This window comes from Haliaeetus albicilla, chromosome 20, assembly GCF_947461875.1.
Source record: "Haliaeetus albicilla chromosome 20, bHalAlb1.1, whole genome shotgun sequence".
Lineage (NCBI taxonomy): Eukaryota > Metazoa > Chordata > Aves > Accipitriformes > Accipitridae > Haliaeetus > Haliaeetus albicilla.
The window spans coordinates 27,026,146-27,045,066 of record NC_091502.1 but is presented as its reverse complement, the minus strand read 5'-3'; the positions used below and the strand labels follow the sequence as shown (position 1 = coordinate 27,045,066).

The 18,921-nt window shown below is 48.1% G+C and overlaps 1 protein-coding gene across 1 annotated transcript in view; it reads left to right on the top strand.

The window, feature by feature from the left end:
- Positions 1 to 18,921, top strand: part of SLCO2B1 (solute carrier organic anion transporter family member 2B1) — a 60,088-nt gene that overhangs the window by 27,983 nt on the left and 13,184 nt on the right. The window contains exons 7-9 of the mRNA XM_009925857.2: positions 1,414 to 1,544; positions 11,819 to 11,927; positions 18,548 to 18,712. Coding sequence (XP_009924159.1) covers positions 1,414 to 1,544; positions 11,819 to 11,927; positions 18,548 to 18,712 — 405 coding nt within the window. The remainder of the gene's footprint in view (positions 1 to 1,413; positions 1,545 to 11,818; positions 11,928 to 18,547; positions 18,713 to 18,921) is intronic.

The following is an 18,921-nucleotide window of genomic DNA, read 5'->3' as shown; positions in this document are numbered from 1 at the left end:
CTGCCGCCTCCTGTCAGGTGACATCCAAGCTTATTGCTGCAGCTATCCATCCTCCTCGGTGGGTGAACCGTGGTGAGGTGTCTGGAGTCTTGTCTTACCTGCCTCTGAGGGATGAAGAACGGGGATTAGAGTCTGCTGTCTGCCTGCACACCCTCATGCTCAGTTCTTTTAAACCACCTTCTGCAGATGGATGTTGAATGAGAAATGTGCCTGAGTAGCCAGAACTGGAGAACACCCAGTTTTAGAGCTGTCTTCAGCCTACTGGGAAAACCTAGTGAGCTCTGGCTGCTTAATGCTAAATCTAATTTAACCTCGCATTTTCCTAGAAAAAAACCTTGTTGTTTATTCAGGAAGGGATTTGAAATTCCAGTTTGCTAAATGCATTGTGCAGGAAGGAGATTATCAAATTTCTTTGACCTATCACTTGTTACTTCCAGAGATGGGAGATTAGATGTGGCAGTATCCGCCATACGGAAATCCAGTAAATTGAATGCAGTTTTAATTGCACCTCCCCCAGTGAGAACAGCTCGCTTGTGTTAAACCTCACAGTTAAGGAAGAGGTTTCTGGGAGGACTCATTTCCCGGGATTGCTCATTAATACTATCTAACCACATGTATCTCCTTTTTCTGTAGAAATATTTCTTGGTTCAGACTCAACCTGTTGTGAATTTTCATTCTAGCTTCTGTATATCCCATTTTATTTATGCCAAGTACCGTCCCCACAGAAAATGTTATTTTTGGCAGTGCCCTGAGGACAACAGGAGAGGAGGCTGGGTGAACTGAAGGAAGACAGACAGGAGAAAGTGATATAATCCTTATGAAAGCATTTCAAGATCGGCTTCTGTTGGTCAAGCTGCAAACCAGGCACTGGCTAATGGACCGGACTGGTGGGCACAGCTCTGGGGTCCAAGTCCTGCTGTGAACACAGTAGCCAGACTGTAAAAAACTAAACCAGTGCTCTGGATGCTGAAAGTTAACTGTAGTTGACTCCATTTTAAACTTAAGAAAGGATTTTTCATTCTGTATTGACAGACATCATGACTTAATCCCCTTGAGTAAGTATTTCCAAGCTTTTTCACAACATGGGCATCCCTCCTCTGAAAAAGCTGTGATGGGGATGGCAGCCTTTGCCTTTCCAGCTCTAGGACATCCCTGTCGCAGCTCCCTCCATCCAAAGGCTGAGTGGGTTTTTAGACACCCTGGTGATAACGAAGAATGAAATGTGATTTAGCACCATGGGATGAGCCAGGTGCAAATGCTGCTCAGACCCCAAAACTGATGGTCCCCAGGTTGGGAGCCACCACTTTGGAGCTGGCTGACATTTGGGGTGACTGGGGCCACCCATCCCTTTGGTGCACTGGGGTCCCTCCGTTCGCCTTTGATTTAATGCCCATTTCTCCATTTGCGTTGCAGATGAAGTCCAGCTCACCAACAAAGACCCGCGGTGGGTCGGTGCCTGGTGGCTTGGTTTCCTGGTTGCAGCCAGTCTCGTGGCCCTGTCTGCGGTGCCTTATTTCTTCTTCCCACGGGAAATGCCAAAAGAGGTAGGAGAGGTGCTGCAGATTGCGTTGCACACAAATACCTCGTGTATTTATATGCATGTTCCTACCTCGCCGCCAGTGTTAGCTGCTGCGTCCGTGGGAAACACGACTATGGGGGTGGTTGTACAGTTTATAGCTGCATCCCAAAGTCAGATGTGAGCTGTGGTTTGCTCTCATTGCCCATGTCGGAGACTCTTGTATGCTAAGCAGATGCTTAGTGCAACCCAGTGTGGTGCAAGCAGCTTAATGGATGTGATAATTTCCTTGGTTGGGCACTGAATTAGTGCCTGTATGTTGATTCCTCTGCACGGGAACATATAGCACGGGGCAAGCTCTATGTGGATTGAGGTCCTTCTCACAGCCACCCTCTTGACTCACCTGGAGGTGGGACTCCTTGCCTTCCCTAAGGAAGCAGTGGTCCTGCTCCTGCTGCTGCATCTCATTTGGGAGCTGGTGGGAGATGCTGCACCCATGGCCCTTGTTTCCCGTCAGGAGGAGCCACGTGTACCTAATGAGGAAATTGGTCCCAGTTCATAGGAAATATGAGTACTGCATCAGGAGCCTTTCCTTAAAAGTGGGTTGTACTCTCGGTGTGTTTGAAATACTGAGGCTGGAGGGTGGTTTGTCTCGTTTCCACCACAAAAGCCCCTTTTCACCTCTCGCTGTCCATGGGGCTCGGGGTTAGCTGCTGCTCCAGCATCCAGCTTCACCCACCACCTCTTCTCACTGTGACCTCTTTGCTGGCCAAGAGGATTTTAGACACTTTCCGGTCCCTAAACGCCCTGGCTATGTAAAGTCCTCAGAGATAACTGGCAGGGAAAGACCTTTAGCAGCCTGAACCTGTTATTGCAAGACAAACTGACGTCTGTCTGCCTGCAGTTTTCTCGGGGGATGCTGGTCCCTGGCTCTTGCTGGAGCCTGCTGGTGGGACAGTACTTTGCTCTGTGTTTACTACCAGTTTTTATACTTCTCTGGAGCCCTTCTGAGTGCTTCAGTGCTCATGCCAAGATGTGAGACAGCTTGTGAGCTTCCCAGGCGCTTCGCTGGCTGCGGGTCCTGGTTTTCTGGCAACCAGCGTGTCATGAGGAATAATACAAAACAAATTGTTCTTTTAGAGGAGGCATCATGCTACGGTTTTGAATGTCATTGAAGTTGTTGGGACGCGCTTAGTAGGTGAAATTGGGCTCATCTCAATGTGTTGGCCATAATTTAACCTGTGTAATTGTCTTTCACATGTATTTTACCTTGGGGCAGCGTCAAAACTTTCTTGTCTAAACAAGTCCATGCACTGTCTGGTGCAGAATAATTAATTTTTCCTGCTGCTGCCTGAATCTCTGCAGGAATGAGTGATTCTTAGGGAGATTTGGGTTTCACCTGCCTGGGAAAATTTGACCTGTTTTACCAGTTACACTTCTGGGAATATAACGATCTGCTCCTGGGTTATATATGCTGTGAGATTTGCAAAGGTGCCGCGGTCCTGCAAGGTAATGGGGTGGAAACTGCTCAGTGCTTTGCAGGATGAGGGCAATACCAAATGCAATGTGCCTGATTTATCCTCGTGAAGCTTGGTTCACTTTAAAGTCATTACAGATGATCTATATTAGCAGAACCTGCTCAGCGTGCAAGGGTGACACACTACATCTGAGGAGAAAGGTTCTTTATTAGGGCTGATGGGAATATTAATTTCATAAATGGCTCTTGAGAGAAAATAATGTACTCCAAACTAAAACAACTGCACTTTTTTGCAAGTGCTGTGCTCTCACCAGTCCGAGCAGTTTTGAAGAGTTAAGGAAGGATTGGCTGGATGTTGATTTAAAAAAGCAGCAGGAGGATTTCACCCTGCTCTACTGGATGATATCTGTAGGGAATGCTCCCACATGGCTGAGCACCCATTTATCCCTTTGCAGCCCAGATGTTCTTGAATTTCTCCCCATTTTACCATTTCTCCCAGAAAGCTTTTGGAAACTGCTTACAGTAAAAAATAATAGGAAAATAATCTAAAAGTGATGGCAAAATTCTGCCCCCCCCCCCCCCCCCCCCCCCCGCCTTGCAGGATGGGAGGTGCCAGGGCTAGCCAAGCCAGATTGTGCCTGTCCCATGGGGTATCAGCACTGCCACCAGCAGAAGGGTCCCTGCTTGGAAAAAAAAAAAAAAGGCCTCTTTAGAAACTTTGCCAGGTGCTGTTCTAGGTAAAACATCTGTCTGCTGTGGAAGCACTCAAAGCTTTGTAGGAAATCTGCATTATCATGGGTGATTTTCTGTGGGCATAGCAGAAAAAAAAATATAATCACTTTCTCTTGCTTGCCCTTGGAGTAAATCAGTGTTCGGCTAAGGGTATAAGCACGACCGCTTTTCGATCATGAAGGGCAGCCCCCTTTCCTCTCCAGCGAGCTGGAGGAAGCAGCATCTCTAAGGTCACCGAATTACTATTAGAACCTGAACTTGTTAGAGCCATGGTTCCCCTTCAAAAGAGCATCAGCCAGGGATATATTGCAAAACCCTGCAGAAGGGATGGGTAGAGTTGGTAAGACATGCAAGACTGGAAGGAAATGCGTGTTTCCAGGCACAAAGCTCAGCTCTGGTAAAACACTGACCCCAATTTTGCCTTCCTCTGCCCCAGCCGGAGCAGCTGCCCTTTTCCAGCAGGTCCCTGGCACCGCGGTGGCTCGTGCTGTGGCTTCAGGTTTGCTTCCAGGTTTCCTCTCACTGCACAGAGCAAAGCTGTTGTTCCTGTACTTGGGTCTGGTTTGGGATGGAGAGGGGGAGATGGGGCATTGCAGTGAGGAAAGGTGGGACCCCCCCGGTAGCTCTGCAGCACGAAGCCCCATCCCTGCAGAGGGGAGGGGAGGTATGGGGTCAGTGCAGGGTTTTACAGACCAGCAGATCAGCAAGAATGGACATTGTGATAACCTTTGCATCAACCCTGCCTAAATACAGCTGCAGCTTCAAAGATGGTCAGCATTTCCTTGGCTGCCTTCGGTTTCAGGGTTTCTGCCTGGCCAAAGCAGGAAAGAAGCTACAAGCAGAGCAACCGCTCAAAGCAACAGTTGTTTTTTTCCACTGTGTTTGTAAAGCCTTATCGTATCCACAGCAAATACCTCCAGGCACGGCAGCCATAATGACAACTGGGAAAAGCACAGATCTGCTCTGTCCACAGAAGAAGCTGAGATGTTTCTGCACCACCAGCTAGGGGTTTCATTTCTGGAGGCCGAAAAGGAATTTCACGGCCAAGCTGTCCTTGTGCCACTTGCTGTCTGCAGACCCCTGGGACCACGCATGTCTCAGTAGACAATGGGCTGCCTGGGAATAATGTGTCCACACTAAGCTGTGGGTACATTTCCCAGCTGCAGAGTGCTCCAAACAAGATCCCAGTAGCAAAGACTGGCCATTGGCTCAGTCCTCACTGCCAAAAGCACCATTTCTCTTCTCTGATTCTCACCCTACCTTCATTTGCCTTTTTTTCTCCTGCCTCATGCTATACAACTCATCTGAGCCCTTGGTGGTTGATCTGGACCAAGGACCATCCTCCTCAATGGGCATCATTCAGCAAACACTGAATAACAGCACAGCTCTCTGTCTATCTGGAGATTTATTGGCCTCCTCCCATCAGCCAAGACAGATCTAGATTATTTATTCTACAACTGCGTTTCAGCTTTACTTTTATTTGATAGCTTCTTTCTTTGAAGTTCCTGGAATGACTTGTGCACTTAAAGTTAACATTAATGATAATAAGAGTTTGTTCTATTGATCTTTTTTCATAAATCAATCACTCTGGGCCTGGAACATTTTTGTTTCTCTGCTTTGAAACTTGTCAGTAAGTTTCTAGCACCAAAGTATCCTGAATAATCTAATTTGAGGGACAATCACAGGAAAGCTATAAAGTTGTCATGATCTCAGGCAGGGCGTGTGAAGATGAGGCTGTTACTGGGCAAACCGTTTCCAGTCAAGACCATTTTTTTTCCCAATAATTCCAGTTTAATCCTGCCTCCATGGGCCTGAACCATTTCTTGAGGTTGTGTCCTGGATTGTGGGGAACTACAGCACCTGAGCATTTCCCAGCTGCTGAGTAGCCAAAGTTTAGCTCATGCTTTACCATCCGTTGCTGGCAATGTTATCGTATCCCAATCCAGGCAGTTGTATTGTGACTGCTAAAGGCTTTCGCTGTGCTTTTGCTTGGACACAGTGTCTGTCTGTCTTGCAGGCTTACTGACTGTTGCATTGCAGCTGGTAAAGCACCTCCCCAGTCCCTGCATCTTCATGGGTGATGTGAAAAGGGTTTGAAAAGGGGAAAGGTCCTCTTGGGAGAGCCTTGAACAAAAGCAGGAGCATTGCCCTTGCTCAGCATTTCTCATGTGCAAGATAGGTCTTGTACACCCAGGTATCTCCCCGTTCAGGTTTCGTTCTGACACTCCGAAGTCACATAGAAGCAAACGTCTCCCAAACGCCATACAAAGGGGGTGAGTGACACTTCCTCCTCCTCACCCTGACAAAGCCTTCTCTGTAATTTCAGCACGTCATCTGCAAACAGATGCCTCGTGAGAAAGCTCAGATGGGTTTTATGGGAAGCAGGTCTACATGTCCCCGTCATGTCCAAGCCCTGGAGACTCTGTTTTGCTGTCACGTAATCCTCTCGGGATATCAGTCCATCTCATCAGTGCTTTCCTCCTAAGTCTCACTGGTAGAAGGTTTCAAAAACTTATTTCCCTGAATGTTGCAAAGCTTTGTCTAATCTTCAGTCTATATTTTAGTCTTTAGTTTGTTATTCTGCCCCTAGTCCTGATTAAATATTTGTTCCTAATCATTGCCATATTGGCATGGTTATAGAAAGCCTTCCTTTTGCTGTGCAAGGGAGGTTAGCTAGTCCTCTGCTGCCAAAGAGCTTCTCCATCCCAGCAGCCCTGCTCATCACCCATCCCAGCCACAAGCTGGTTTTCCCGGTGCTACACTGGTCTGGATCTGGTCTCCCGTGGTGGTGCAGAAGGGTCTGCACTCCCCCAGCTCTCCTGGAAACACCGTCTTCGGTTGTTCCTCACATTTCACTTACTCCTTCCCTGGCTTCACCATAGACTTATGAAGACATAGACCTGGAGCTATTTGTCATTCTCTTCTCATTTCCAGCTGTGCAGCAGAAATTATTTTTAGACCCCAAGTGCATGGCTGTGACCTTTGCACTAAGTTTGGTTCAGTTTCTGTTATTTCAGCTCTCTAGTTGCCTAATTTTTCTTATATGGAGTCTCAGCCCACTCTGTAAGGACAATTCCCACCTTCCTTCTCCTCTGCAGACTAAGTAGTACATGTCTTCTCACCACGCCAAGGGGGTTACTGAAAATATTAGCTGGGGCTTCTGCGCCAAACCACCAAGGAAGCCACCAGCACCTCCCAGCAGCTCAGTACATCCCTCTGGGATGCTGTGTTCTCTTGCTTCTATTTAGCCATATTGTGTTTACTCTCCTAATTTTCACTTTTTTGCTAATGGTTTCTCACTTGGTGCTGCATGTTCTGCTTTGCTCAGTTCTGTAGAGATTAGACCTACTGCATTCCCTTTATTTATTTAAAGACCAGTGTTGTTGAGGAAGGAGAACAGGCTGCTGATCCATCAGCCCCTAACCCAAGGTAGCCCGTCCATCTGGGGGACATGTGGGTGCCAAAGAGAAGAGATGAGCAGGATGATGCCTCTTTCATGTTGCATCCTTCTTCATCTCAAAGCTTCACAAGCCAGGAGAAGTGCAAAGATGGGGTGGAAAGAAACCATGCTTCTTCCCTGGATTTTCTGCTGGGATGGTGGAGGACGTGTCCCCTGTCATCTGTACAATATCTCCAGGTTTTACTTTAAATTGCCCCGCTGGATAGTTGGAGAAGATGCTTGAGGAAAGAGGGGAACGCCAAGCCGGACATGCAGCTCCATCCTGGAGGAGATGTACGTGGCAGAGCCGAGGGTTAAGCAGTCACCCCCCATTTCCCAGGGCAAACCCCATCTGTCTGGGCAGTGCCTCAAGCTGTGGAGCAGGGAGAGCTGGCAACTTTAGAACCACAACCTGCAGACTGGATCAACTTGTTTCATCCCCCTAAAAAAGCATAGTAGCAGGAAGGGGCTGCAAGCACAGATAAACGCTTGAAAGAGATGTGTTTGTGTCCTGGCTACACATGTCCATCTCAAATGTTTGGGCATTGCCGTTCCTGCTGGAGGTGGCATTGCTTGGCAAGGTCCAGGCAATGCCTGTCCCTCCAGTCCCGAAGCAGAAGGTTTGTGATGAGGAAAAGCTCCTGCAGGTAAAATGCAGCCAGGACCCCTCCTGCCCTGCCCTGAGGATACCCCATGGATGCTGGTGCTGCTGTTGGATACATCACAGGATTGCACCAGCATGCCCAGGCCTGCAAGGAACCTCCTGCCCTGCATCAGGGTTGTTGGGAACTTCCCAACCTACGGAGGGTATTTGCAGGGTGCAAACAGCTGACAGCTCTGTCTGGGGTTGTCCCCAGGGGTTGCAGCGGACACCCCAGGTCCAGCGTGGTGGGACGATGCCGGGTCAGTGACTCGACCCTTCTGTGTAGGCAGAGACATTGTGCAATGGTGCTGGGGAAGTGAAAAATAACTTCTCCAGTTTCTGTCTCGGGACAGCTTGCCTGCATTTATACAAATCCTCCCACATTTATTCAGCAGTGACCTGGTGCACTTCCAGTGCATGCAAAATGAAAATAACTGGCGGGGAACTCTCTTAAACGCCTGCTCCAATTTGGGTTATCAGTTAATGGGGAAAGGTTAAAGAGCATGGACAGGGAAAGCTAAGTCTTCGTCTGGAAACCTTTGCTGCTGGGGCTGCAATGCTCTGAGGCTGCCTCATTAAAGCTCCTAAAGCACCAGTAAAGGCAGTCTAGAAATACAGGGCATTATCTGGGGGCCAAGTGGCAGGGCGTGGTGGTGCCACTGGCATGTTACAGGATTGGGCTGGTCTCTAAGTTCAGATTTTCCCCAGGGAGCTTTAAAGACAGGAGCAAACTGCAGCCAAAAATAATCATCCCATTTCATGTGAGCAAGGTGCCTGTTGGCTGGTTATTTCAATGCTCTAGGAAACAGGGTCCCTGGTGGGACCCACACTTGCTGGAAGAGGCATAATGAAGAGTTTGTAGGGAGCATGACCTTGTCAGGAAGAAAATAATTCTTTTTCAAGCCATGAGGTTTTACCTTTTGTTTGTTTAATATGAAAATAGCTTCTTTGACCTTATTTTTCACTGAGCCAGGAGCTCCAGGTTCTGCACAACCAGAAGGACACTCCACAGAAGCCTCAAATTAAGCAAGGGAAACCTCTGTCACAGAGCAGGTCATTTATCCCTTTTCCTAGTGGTGTATTTGAATAAAACCAGACTGCCAGCACCTCTGGCTGCCCTTCCCGCAGGTGCAATAGCAGCCAGGTGAAAGCAGAAGCCTGGCTCACAGGCAAGCTGCCTTCATTTGTTTTTCCTGCAAAGCAAGTCCAGGTCTCAGCCCTGCTCAGTCATACCTGATTTATTCATGTCCCTGCAGGGAAACGGGGGCTTTCCTCAGGTTGAAGTCAGGTTAGGGATGTTCTTCCCAATGCAAAGTGGGGGGGAGCTTCATCCTCCTTCCTCAAAAGCCTGTCTGCCTCTTCCATTCCCCATGAGGCTAGAAGTGATGGTGATGGCTAAAATCCCATTGCAAAAACAAGAGATGCAATGAGACCCCATTCACCAGTGGATGTGCACCAGGAAACTGATTCCTTTAAGGAACCATCCTGAAAAATCCAAGCGTGGGGACATTTTGCAAGATGTTTCCCACATTTATTTGTTTTTCCTTGGCATGATGCTGCAGCAGACAGCCAGGGTAGTACTGAGCAACCAGCCCGTGTTATTGCACCTACTGACTCTGGCTTGCCAAATTGTCTGCTCTGAGTAATGCTAAAATTCCCTGCAGCAGGAGCACAACATCCTCGGCAGGGCTTGAGCGTCTCTGACAGTAGACACAGCATCGTTCGCCTCCCTGCCCGCATCGAGCAGGCAGGATTTGTGCCGGTCCCTCTACAGCTTGCTTTCCCAATGTGCCTGCTTTATCCCAGAGGAATGCATTTCCTGATCCTTTCAGGCAGTGCAAAAAAATATTTAATGGGGCCAAGCCAACCCAGGGAGAGGAGTTCTCCTCCTCCTCCTCGAGGGCTTTGCTCCATGGGGAGAAACAGCAGCTGATCCTTGGGCGGGTGCTAAGCCAGCAGATGTGCACAGAAATGTCCCACTTGCAAGGGTCACGCTCATGCAGAGGCATCCCAGGTTGGGGAATCTGGGGGAATTTGGGGCTTTTTTTTTTTTTTTTCCCCGATGTGCAGACAGTGCCCAGCAGACTGTTAGCTCTCTGAAGTACAAACAGCTGGAAGCTGAGAAAGCCACAGTCAGTAACAGCTTGAATGTATTTTTGGAAAACACTGCGGTTTTAGAGCAGAGAGAAGAGACCCTGTAACCTAATTGAAAAGTGAAAGAAAGCTAGATTTTATCTTTGCATTTGAAAGATGTATTAAACCCTGAGCTCTAGCAATAAAAACAGTGAAAGGAGTTTTATCACTTTTGCCTTGTAGAGGGTCTTCAAAAAGGGAATGTGGCATCCGCAGCATGGGACATTTTGACCTCTCTGATGTTTAATAATCAGTCTTGGTTTCAAAGGAAAAGAGATCATTTTAGCCAAAGAGCTGTCCTGTTCTTTCTGTGAGTTAAGAACATCTAATTTCTTTTGAATGAACTTATTTGTCTGACTCATATTAAATTTGTGTGGGAGTTGCAACAACTCCATTGCTGAGCTGATGTGGGATGTCAGAGATGGGGCCACTGGCTCTGTCCTTCTGCCTGAAAATATGCTGTGGTTTTCCGTGAAAACCGCACTCCCACTAAACACTTTCTGCTATTACCCATGTATAGTAGCGCATCTAATCTAATTAATACCCTCCGTCCAGTGATTCCCCTAAAAGCCTGCAGAGCAGGGGATGGGATGCACATCCAAGAAATCCTCCCCTCCCACTTGCTGATGGGATGTTGGACGCTTGCCTCAGACGTGCAGTTATCTAATGAGGCTGCAATGGACCTTAGATGATCCAAGCCCTCCATCTTCCACCTCTCCTCTTCTGCCAGCATCTCTTTGCTTTTCAGCGGTGGCAGGGTGATACCTCGGCACAGATCCTGCCAGCACCTGCGTTAGCGTCCTGCAGAGCTGTAAGCACCAGCTGAGGCTAAATGAGGCAGAGACACCTGGACCCATCTGACCTCCAGCTGCAAAGTGTTGTTCCCCTGAATAGAGAAGGAAGAAGGGGAGGGAGCTGCAGGATCTGTCCCCTTCCATGGACCAGGATGGGAGAGGATGTCCCTTCCATTCTGCTGCTGTTCCGTGGGAAAGATGTGCCTAAAAGAAATCAAAAGCATTGAAGAGAGTAGGAGTTGCTAGAATTCAGCTGGGGTTTCCAGGAGCAGGAGAAGAACGGAAAGGGGCTGGGAGAGGGAAGGGGTCTGTGTCCACTCTCCATGCCCCCTGGCACATCCCTGCTCTGGGTCAGCCCCTCTTAGCTTAGGAGGTGAAAAATATTTTGCCTCCATCCCAGACCCCCTCCTCGCCTGGATCTTCCCCTCCTACAGTTGCTGCCTGGTCTCCTCACCTGTAGCAGGGGCAAAGGCACCTGCACAGCAGCTCATTAGGGGACACAAGGGGACGCAGGGGAAATGCTCATCCTCCATCCAAAACCAGTGTCCAAACCTGCTTTGGGTGGAGGTCTAGGTGCATCGCTCCTTGGGTTCCTGTGCCTCCTTCCCCCGCACACAGGGGTAAAACAGACCCTCTGGGGAAGAAAAGCATCTCCCTAAGGGTATCCAACTTTCCTGATGCAAAGGCTTACACCTCCTGAATTTCCATATTCATGTGAGCTGAGTGTGTGGCATGCTGTACCTGGGTAATGGCCAAGCTCAATATTTAGGAAGTGTTATTCATTACTGTTGGGAAAAGATGGCTCTTACCCCAGTAGCGCAGGCATCGGCATGGATGCTTTCAGCCCTGTCGGAGACCCGATGGTGCGGGCACGGAGCAGCAGCCGTGGGTGGGAGGACGCCTGCCCGGCGGTGGCTGCACATCCCACACTGGGCATGGACAGTGCTGGCCAAGCCCAGAAACATTACAAACTCTGTCTGCAAGAAGCGTGGGCTGCTGTCTGTCACAATCTGGGAGAGAAAAAGCGAGTTCAGTGGAAACTTTGTCATGGTCGGTGCAGTGATAGCCTCTTGTCTGTCCCCAGGTGGCAAGTGGGAAGGAGAGCGACAGCAAGAAGAGCGGGGATGTGCTCAGCCAGCTCAGGTCAAGATCCGAACACGTGCAAAACCTCTCTCTAACCAAGTTCATCAAACGTAAGTGTGCGCATCCGCCACCTCACGCTTGGACAAGGTTTCTCTGCTTGCGCAAACATATGTCCTGGCAATGGGCAGGTTGCAATGCTGGCAAGAAAAAGCGATGTTCCTCCCTGTGTTCAGCCTATCTCCTAGATAAGCCCTCAAGGTACAACTTAGGTGTCCTGTTGGGTTTAATTAGATCTGCAGATCTCCTCCTGGTCTGCTCACAGCAGATGCTTGCCATCAGATCCTGGCTACCCTGCTCCACCTCATGCTGATCAAAGCATCTGGGGTTGGTAGCTCTCAATGTTGCATGGCTTTATAGCTCATCTGGGCAGTGGAAACAGGCGGCCAAAACCTCATCAGAGCCCAAAGCCAGGCAGGAAAGAGGGGTGCAAGCTGTGAGCCCAGAGCAGAGCCATGGGAAGGTGAAGAGCCCCCCAGTTAGAGGGGGGTTTGCAGCTTGGGTGCATCCAGCTGCTATTGCTCAGCTCCCAGGTCATAGCAGGAATCAGACCCCCAGCAGCACTGGCAGCTCTTCACCTCCAAAAGCCTCCTCAGACCCCCTCTTTCAAGGCTGGTGACAATATCCAAGCCAGACCGCCCTCCCTGTCCCACCGAGGATGGCCAGTGCTGCCTGGAGCCAGGGTCTAAGCAATAAAAATCAGATGCATGTTTGTACAGGGTGATCTTAATCCAGTGCAATTAGCTTGTTTAGAAATGAGTAGGCTCTTTGTGCTGAAGGGAATCAGCTGGGCTTTAGTCTGTGAAGGTTACTGCTCAGGGCTGGTTTTTTTTGAAGGAAATACTCTGCACTTTGGCAATTACTTAAGAAAAGTGACCCTCTGAAATCAATCCATGTCAGCTTCCTCCATATTTCCTGAATATTATCCCTTTAATTTATTGGAAATTCTCTGTTTTATTAAGGTCAGTGCTGGGGCAGGCACAGCCAGACAAGCGTGGGCAGGTTTTTATTCTGCTAGTTGCACCATTTGCTCACTAGCCTAATGCTAAATTAGAGCGTCAGGGGTTTATTCCCCCACTGACCTTGTTGCACTGTCAATTTAGAAAACCGGTGTGATGGAAGCGATTGCGTGGGAACAGATTTACAGTGCTCAGATGGGATTTTTCACACCGACACTCTGCTCTTTGCCTCTGAAAAATGAATAAAAATTAGCTCCCTGCTCCTGGGTGAAGAGAGAAGGAAATATCTTACCTCTGCTCGAGCTGCAGGTTTGGCTCGGGGTTTGCATCAGGGTTGCTGTTGTCAGGGCTGTGGGAGCTATGCTAATAAATTCATTATTTCTGAGAATTTATCCCCTACAGCCCAGTTCTGAAAAAAATGAAGTGTCTGTATTTTTTGCCAGAAGAGCAATCTTGCTGAAATCACCGGGATTTCTAATACAAAACTGTTTTTAGAGCCAGAAACTGGATGGTAGCTAGTGTGTGATGGTGTAGATGGGGACAACTTGGGTGAAGTCTGAAGACTTTAGTGCTAGCTCATCTGTGGGTCACTGGAAAGAGAATTTTACCTCCCATTTTGTGACTCTCCTGCTTATTTTGTCTCTTCTTTCTGTCACCAAGCATTCTTTCCTCTCTATTTTTACTATTCTTTTCTATACGATAGTTTATGAAAACAGCGTTTGGAGATTTTCCAGCCTGAATCATCTAGCAATTTCGTACCTTCTGTCATTTAGAAAGAGAGGCAGAATGAAACACACGTGATGGAGAAATGCTGTAGGACAGTCTGGTCTCTGTACCATGTTCATAGGGAGCCTTTTTTACACCACACCCCAGTACAAAAGGATGACTCGGCTCCTGAAGGAAAGGGGTCCCACTTTGTCATCTCAGCAGGCTGGAACTGATGGGGTTGTGATGTGAAATCCTTGAGATGTACCTTTTGGTTTTTCTGATTGCATCTGGCATCTCTGCATGCAGCATGGGGAGCAGGAGACCACTCTGCAGAAAGGCAGGAGATGGGCACTGCCAATCCACCAGTAGAAACGACACAAAGCAGATTCCTATAATATCTTACAAGAGAAATAGCAACCTGTATATTAATTCAGTTTTATGCTCATGCCTTTTCACTGCTTGTAAAAAAATACATTAGTTTTATGGGCAAGGGGCTAAGCCTCATGCTGGAGATGGCTATTGGCAAGAAGTGGATTGGACCTCATCTGCTTGCTGGTCCGTCTGCATCTCGAGGGGAGCTTTTACAGATGGTCCCCTTCACAGAGCTGCCTGGTACTTTGGTGCTGTCCCTGGGACAGGTAGCCCCAGACCTGCCCGATGTTGATGGCTATGGGTCCCCTGTTCAGGGTGGGATGAAGGTTGCTGATGGCTATGGTCCCCTCTTTGGGGTGGGATGAAGGTCACTGATGTCTCTGGGTCCCCTGTTCAGGGTGGGATGAAGGAAAGCATTAGGATACCAGCAGGGATTGGATCAAACAGGGACCGCACAAGATCTCAGATTTTTCCATATGGTATTTCAGTGCTGTTCCTCCCGCATCCCTTGTAAGACAGACTCTTCCCTCTGGTTGAAGTGTTTGAACACATTTGAGGTGTTTGAATACCTCAAGTAGGTTGTAAAATGGCCCTGGAGATTAGGGCTATGCTTTGTTACTTGGCTCATCTGCAGATCTTCATCCACTTTCAGTTAGAAGGTTTGCACCATCAGTGTTGGGTCTGCCCAAACAAAGCACTTGGGCTTGGAGTCAATTGAGTCAACACTTGGACAACTGGCCCGTCACTAGTGTTAAAGCATTTTGCAAACTGGCCTCATACTTTCACATGGGCCACCCATGAGGGATGTCTGCAAACTCAATCTGGGGTGAGGAATGCTTTGCTTGTGAGGAAGGCAGCATCTCCCATTGGGAAGTGTCCCTTTGCCTGTCAGCTGGAGGGAGCGGGGAAGGGTTTCCCTCGGCATTGATGGGTGGAGAAAATGCAGGTCCTGCTCCAAAGCTGGCCCAAGCCTGGGGGACGCTCCAGATGAGAAAGACACTGCCTGGTTAGGCTGTGATTCAGCAAAGCACTTGAGGCTGCTCCTTGAGCAGGATAACGCTGAAGAGTGCCTTAAAGGGTTCATCATTTTCTTAAGGGCTTGGCAGGGGCAAACCTTAAATTACTAAGCTGACCTGGAGGAGGAAGATGTTCAGCAATGCTGTTTAGTCACTTATTTCAGCTTAAATGATGCAAAATGAAGCATGATTATGGAGAAGGAAATGCATTTTGTCATTTGTTCTGTTGCTTCAGTGCACATGGAGATCACTGAGAGCAAAATAAGTCTTGCGGAAATTTTTGCCTTTTATTGGGAACAAAATGAGGATAAGTTAGAGCCCATCGCATGAGGTGCTTCACATTCTCTGTTTCTCTGGAAGCCACTGGGTTTTAAATCTTTCTGGGGCAAGGTATGATGAGCAGAGAACAGTTTGCAAAGCCCTGGAAACTCTGCCTCAAGGACAGGAAGAGCTTTTCCCTCCACAATCAGCAATAACAGGATGGAGTTGTGTACAGGATAAATACTCAGGCAAAGCACTGGGGACATTTCCAAACAATGAGGTCAATTACCCAAGAAGGGAGCAGGCTCCACTCGCTAGAGTTATTCAACAGTAGGAAAGTCAGAGCACTGTGGGGAACGATCTTGGCCCTTGCACAGATGCTCTGCGTGACATTGGGTTGCACCCTGCTCCTCATGCTCACAAAGTGTTCCTTTTGCAGGCATTGAACCTGCTCACAGTAATCAAGAAAGTAGGATTTAGCTAGCCTGAAGTAATTTCCATTGCTAATTTCTAGGCTTCTGTTGAAAACACCTGGGAGGATGTGCAGCTTCTGTTGCACATACTGAGAATTAATCCATTAAAGGTGATCTTCAAAGCAATTGAAACACTGGGCTTGTGACTTGTTTGTTTCTCTATTGTGCCTAAAGATGGTTTCAATGATTTTTTTTTTTATTATTATTTTAAAGTTTCCACTTGTTTTTAGTATCTGCCCAGCCTCCCCTCTGGAGCTGTAAGGAAGATGGAACTAGTAATGAGATGGTGATTGCAGAGGACAGCAATCTTGCTGCCTCCCACCACAAACTGGGAGACCTGCTTGCTGTCATAGCTTTATAGCTCTGATCTGGGGTGGCGGAGGGGGTGTAGTTTGATTGAAAAGACCAAAGAACTCTAGGGAAAAGAAATCTTTTTGGTGGAAGATTCCCACTATCTCCTCCAAAAGGCTGGATTAGCTCTCAGGAGATCTTTCAGCAGGCAAGTTGCGGTTTCATATTTTCAATATTTCAGTATGCAAACTAGGCAGGAATATGCTTCAAAAAGCAAGACCTCTATTGATACTTAAGAGCAAAACCACCTCCCCTCTTTGGGGTTCACCTTGGTCTAGCGCAGAGATTATCGCAGCTCATTCCCTCTCTGGTGGACTGCTAGCCTCCCAGCTCTCCACCGTGTCAGTATTTCAGGGTCCTTGAATGTGCCTTGCATGCTCGGAGCCCCTCTGGTGCCCTGAGTTTGCTGCTCCCCAATGTCTTCAGCTGCTTGCCTAACCTTGAGAGCAGAGTGCTGAGCTGGAGAAGCAATACTCCCATGAACAAAAGCTTTGCCTTTGTATATGGGACACCCCCTCGCATCCACAGAGGGACCTTTGCTCTTCACATAACTTTCTAGGACAGCTAAAACAAATACAGAGCTTGGGCAACTCTCAGACAAGCACTGGATAGTTCTCCCTGCTGCAATCTCCCAGCGCCTCTGTGCTGGAGCAGATAGAAAGATTGCCCCAGTTGTTTGTGAGCTGCTAAGAATTAACACCATTAATTTATGGCAGGCCCTTGCATTAATCCTCCCTGTTAATTCCTTATCTCTGCTTCAGCATATTGGCTTTCAGAGCCCTCATCTGGGAAACTCATCATCTGTTTGTCTGGAAATTGCCCTTATGCACGCCCTTTGCTTGCGTGCTGCAAAGCCGGACGAAGAGCAAGGGGGAAGGCGATGGTTCAGGAGGAGCAAAGGCAGGAGCAGAAAGTGGGTTTGGATGCGCACGAAGGAGAACTGCAGCCTCCCAGCTGGTGGGTGTCAGCACCAGGCATCCTGATTCCTGTGGCCCGGGGAGCGGGGCAGCTGTCTTTGCTGAGCAGGCTGAAGATAGCTTTTTCATAAGCAGTAAGGGTTCAGCCACAGGGGAATTTGCTGGAGTGTTTCTTGCCTGTAATCAAAAGATACAGTTTTATGATTGAAACAAAAAGGACATTGAAATTGCAACCGCAGCAAACAAATAAATTAACTTTTAATGACTTCCCAGCTACTTTTGTATTTGTTTTAGCAGAAGCCCTGCCAGAAAGCTTCAGGGAAAGAAACCGAGGCCGTGTTAGCTCGGGCCATGTGTGTTTGTAACAACGCCTGTAATCACTCAACGCTGCAGCCCTCAGCCCATGGGCGGTGGGGGAAAGACATGCAGGTTTCCATGTTGCTCTCAGCCATCCCAGTACAGTCTACCTGTTGAAGGCAGGAGAGATAGACAGTATTTACAGAGGTTCAGCTGAGGCTGAAGAATATTGCAGAGCCACTTGCCTTTCTCCCAAGGCATCATAAGACCCTGGCAGCTCTGAAGAAGAGCTTAGCAGGAGGTATCGCTGCAGAAGGCAGCAGATTTTTTCCTCTGCATTAGCAGATGTTCAGGGCTGCTTGAGCACATCACCCGAGTGTTGACGTGAGATATCAATCTTCTTGATTGCTTCATTCTGGGTTTACTTAGGAAGCATTTATTTACTGAGAGGGTGGTCAAGCCCTGGAACAGGCTTCCTAGAGAGGTGGTTGATGCCCCAAGCCTGTCAGTGTTTGAGGCATTTGGTCAATGCCCTTAACAACATGCTTTAACTTTTGGTCAGCCCTGAAGTGGTCAGGCAGTTGGACTAGATGATCAATGTAGGTCCATTCCAACTGAAAATATTCTCTTCTCTTCTCTTCTCTTCTCTTCTCTTCTCTTCTCTTCCATTCCATTCCATTCCATTCCATTCCATTGATGCTGATGCCTCCAACAGTTTCCCATTGCGCTGGCACAGACCCTTTATACGCTGCCTGCGTGCACATGATTAGAGCAGTTCCCAGTCTCAACTGCATGGGCTTCAGCTGAAAATAAGCATGACTGACTTTAGCAGCAAATCAAAAGGATTAACATACATGGAGGTGAGCTCTGCCAGGATGGGATGTGTCCAGAGAGCAGTTGCTCTCTTCTGATGTTCACTTTGAGGCTGGACAGTCTTCACACCGAAAACCCTACTTTTTTGCTTCATCGTTTGCAACGATTAACTTCTGCCATTGATTCACCCATCCCACAGCTAGCTCTTGAGGCAGGTGGGATGAGGGATCGTTGGCTTCCCTCTCTCACCTTGTTTTGCAATTTTCATGTGTTTCATTTTTGCAATGTCCTGACCCTTCATCCTGACTTTTTAATATCCAAATTGTCACACAATCAAGGCCTGAAATGATAAACCCTGAAAGCACATATTCTGCCCTTTTGTAAATGAAACCTCCAGAACAGCTCACCACTTCTAAAGAGTTAATTCAAGGTTTTGCCACTTTCTGTGGATTAATATTTTGCTGTACACCTCCTCTGTATGCAACAGGTTTCCCTTTTCCTTTCAGATTTTCCTCTGGTCCTGTTGCGGAACCTGCGTCATCCCGTCTACCTGCTGGTGGTGTTGGCTCAGGTCAACCTCTCTGCCATGGTTGCTGGTTTAGCGACGTTCATGGGGAAGTTCCTGGAGAGGCAGTTCTCCCTCACGGCATCCTTGGCCAACATGATCATCGGTAAGCATTGCTTCCAAGGCTTGCCAGCATTTGAGCACCTCTAAGAAAATAATCTAGACATTACTAAGAAACACCTCTTCCTCTGGAGCTGCCAGTCTCCTTCCATTACCTACAGACAGAGGTGGCACAAGGTCCTTGCCCATATGATTTCTCAGCTACTACCTACTTTCCTTCCTTTACATTGCAGCCTGAGCTTGCTAGAATAAAAT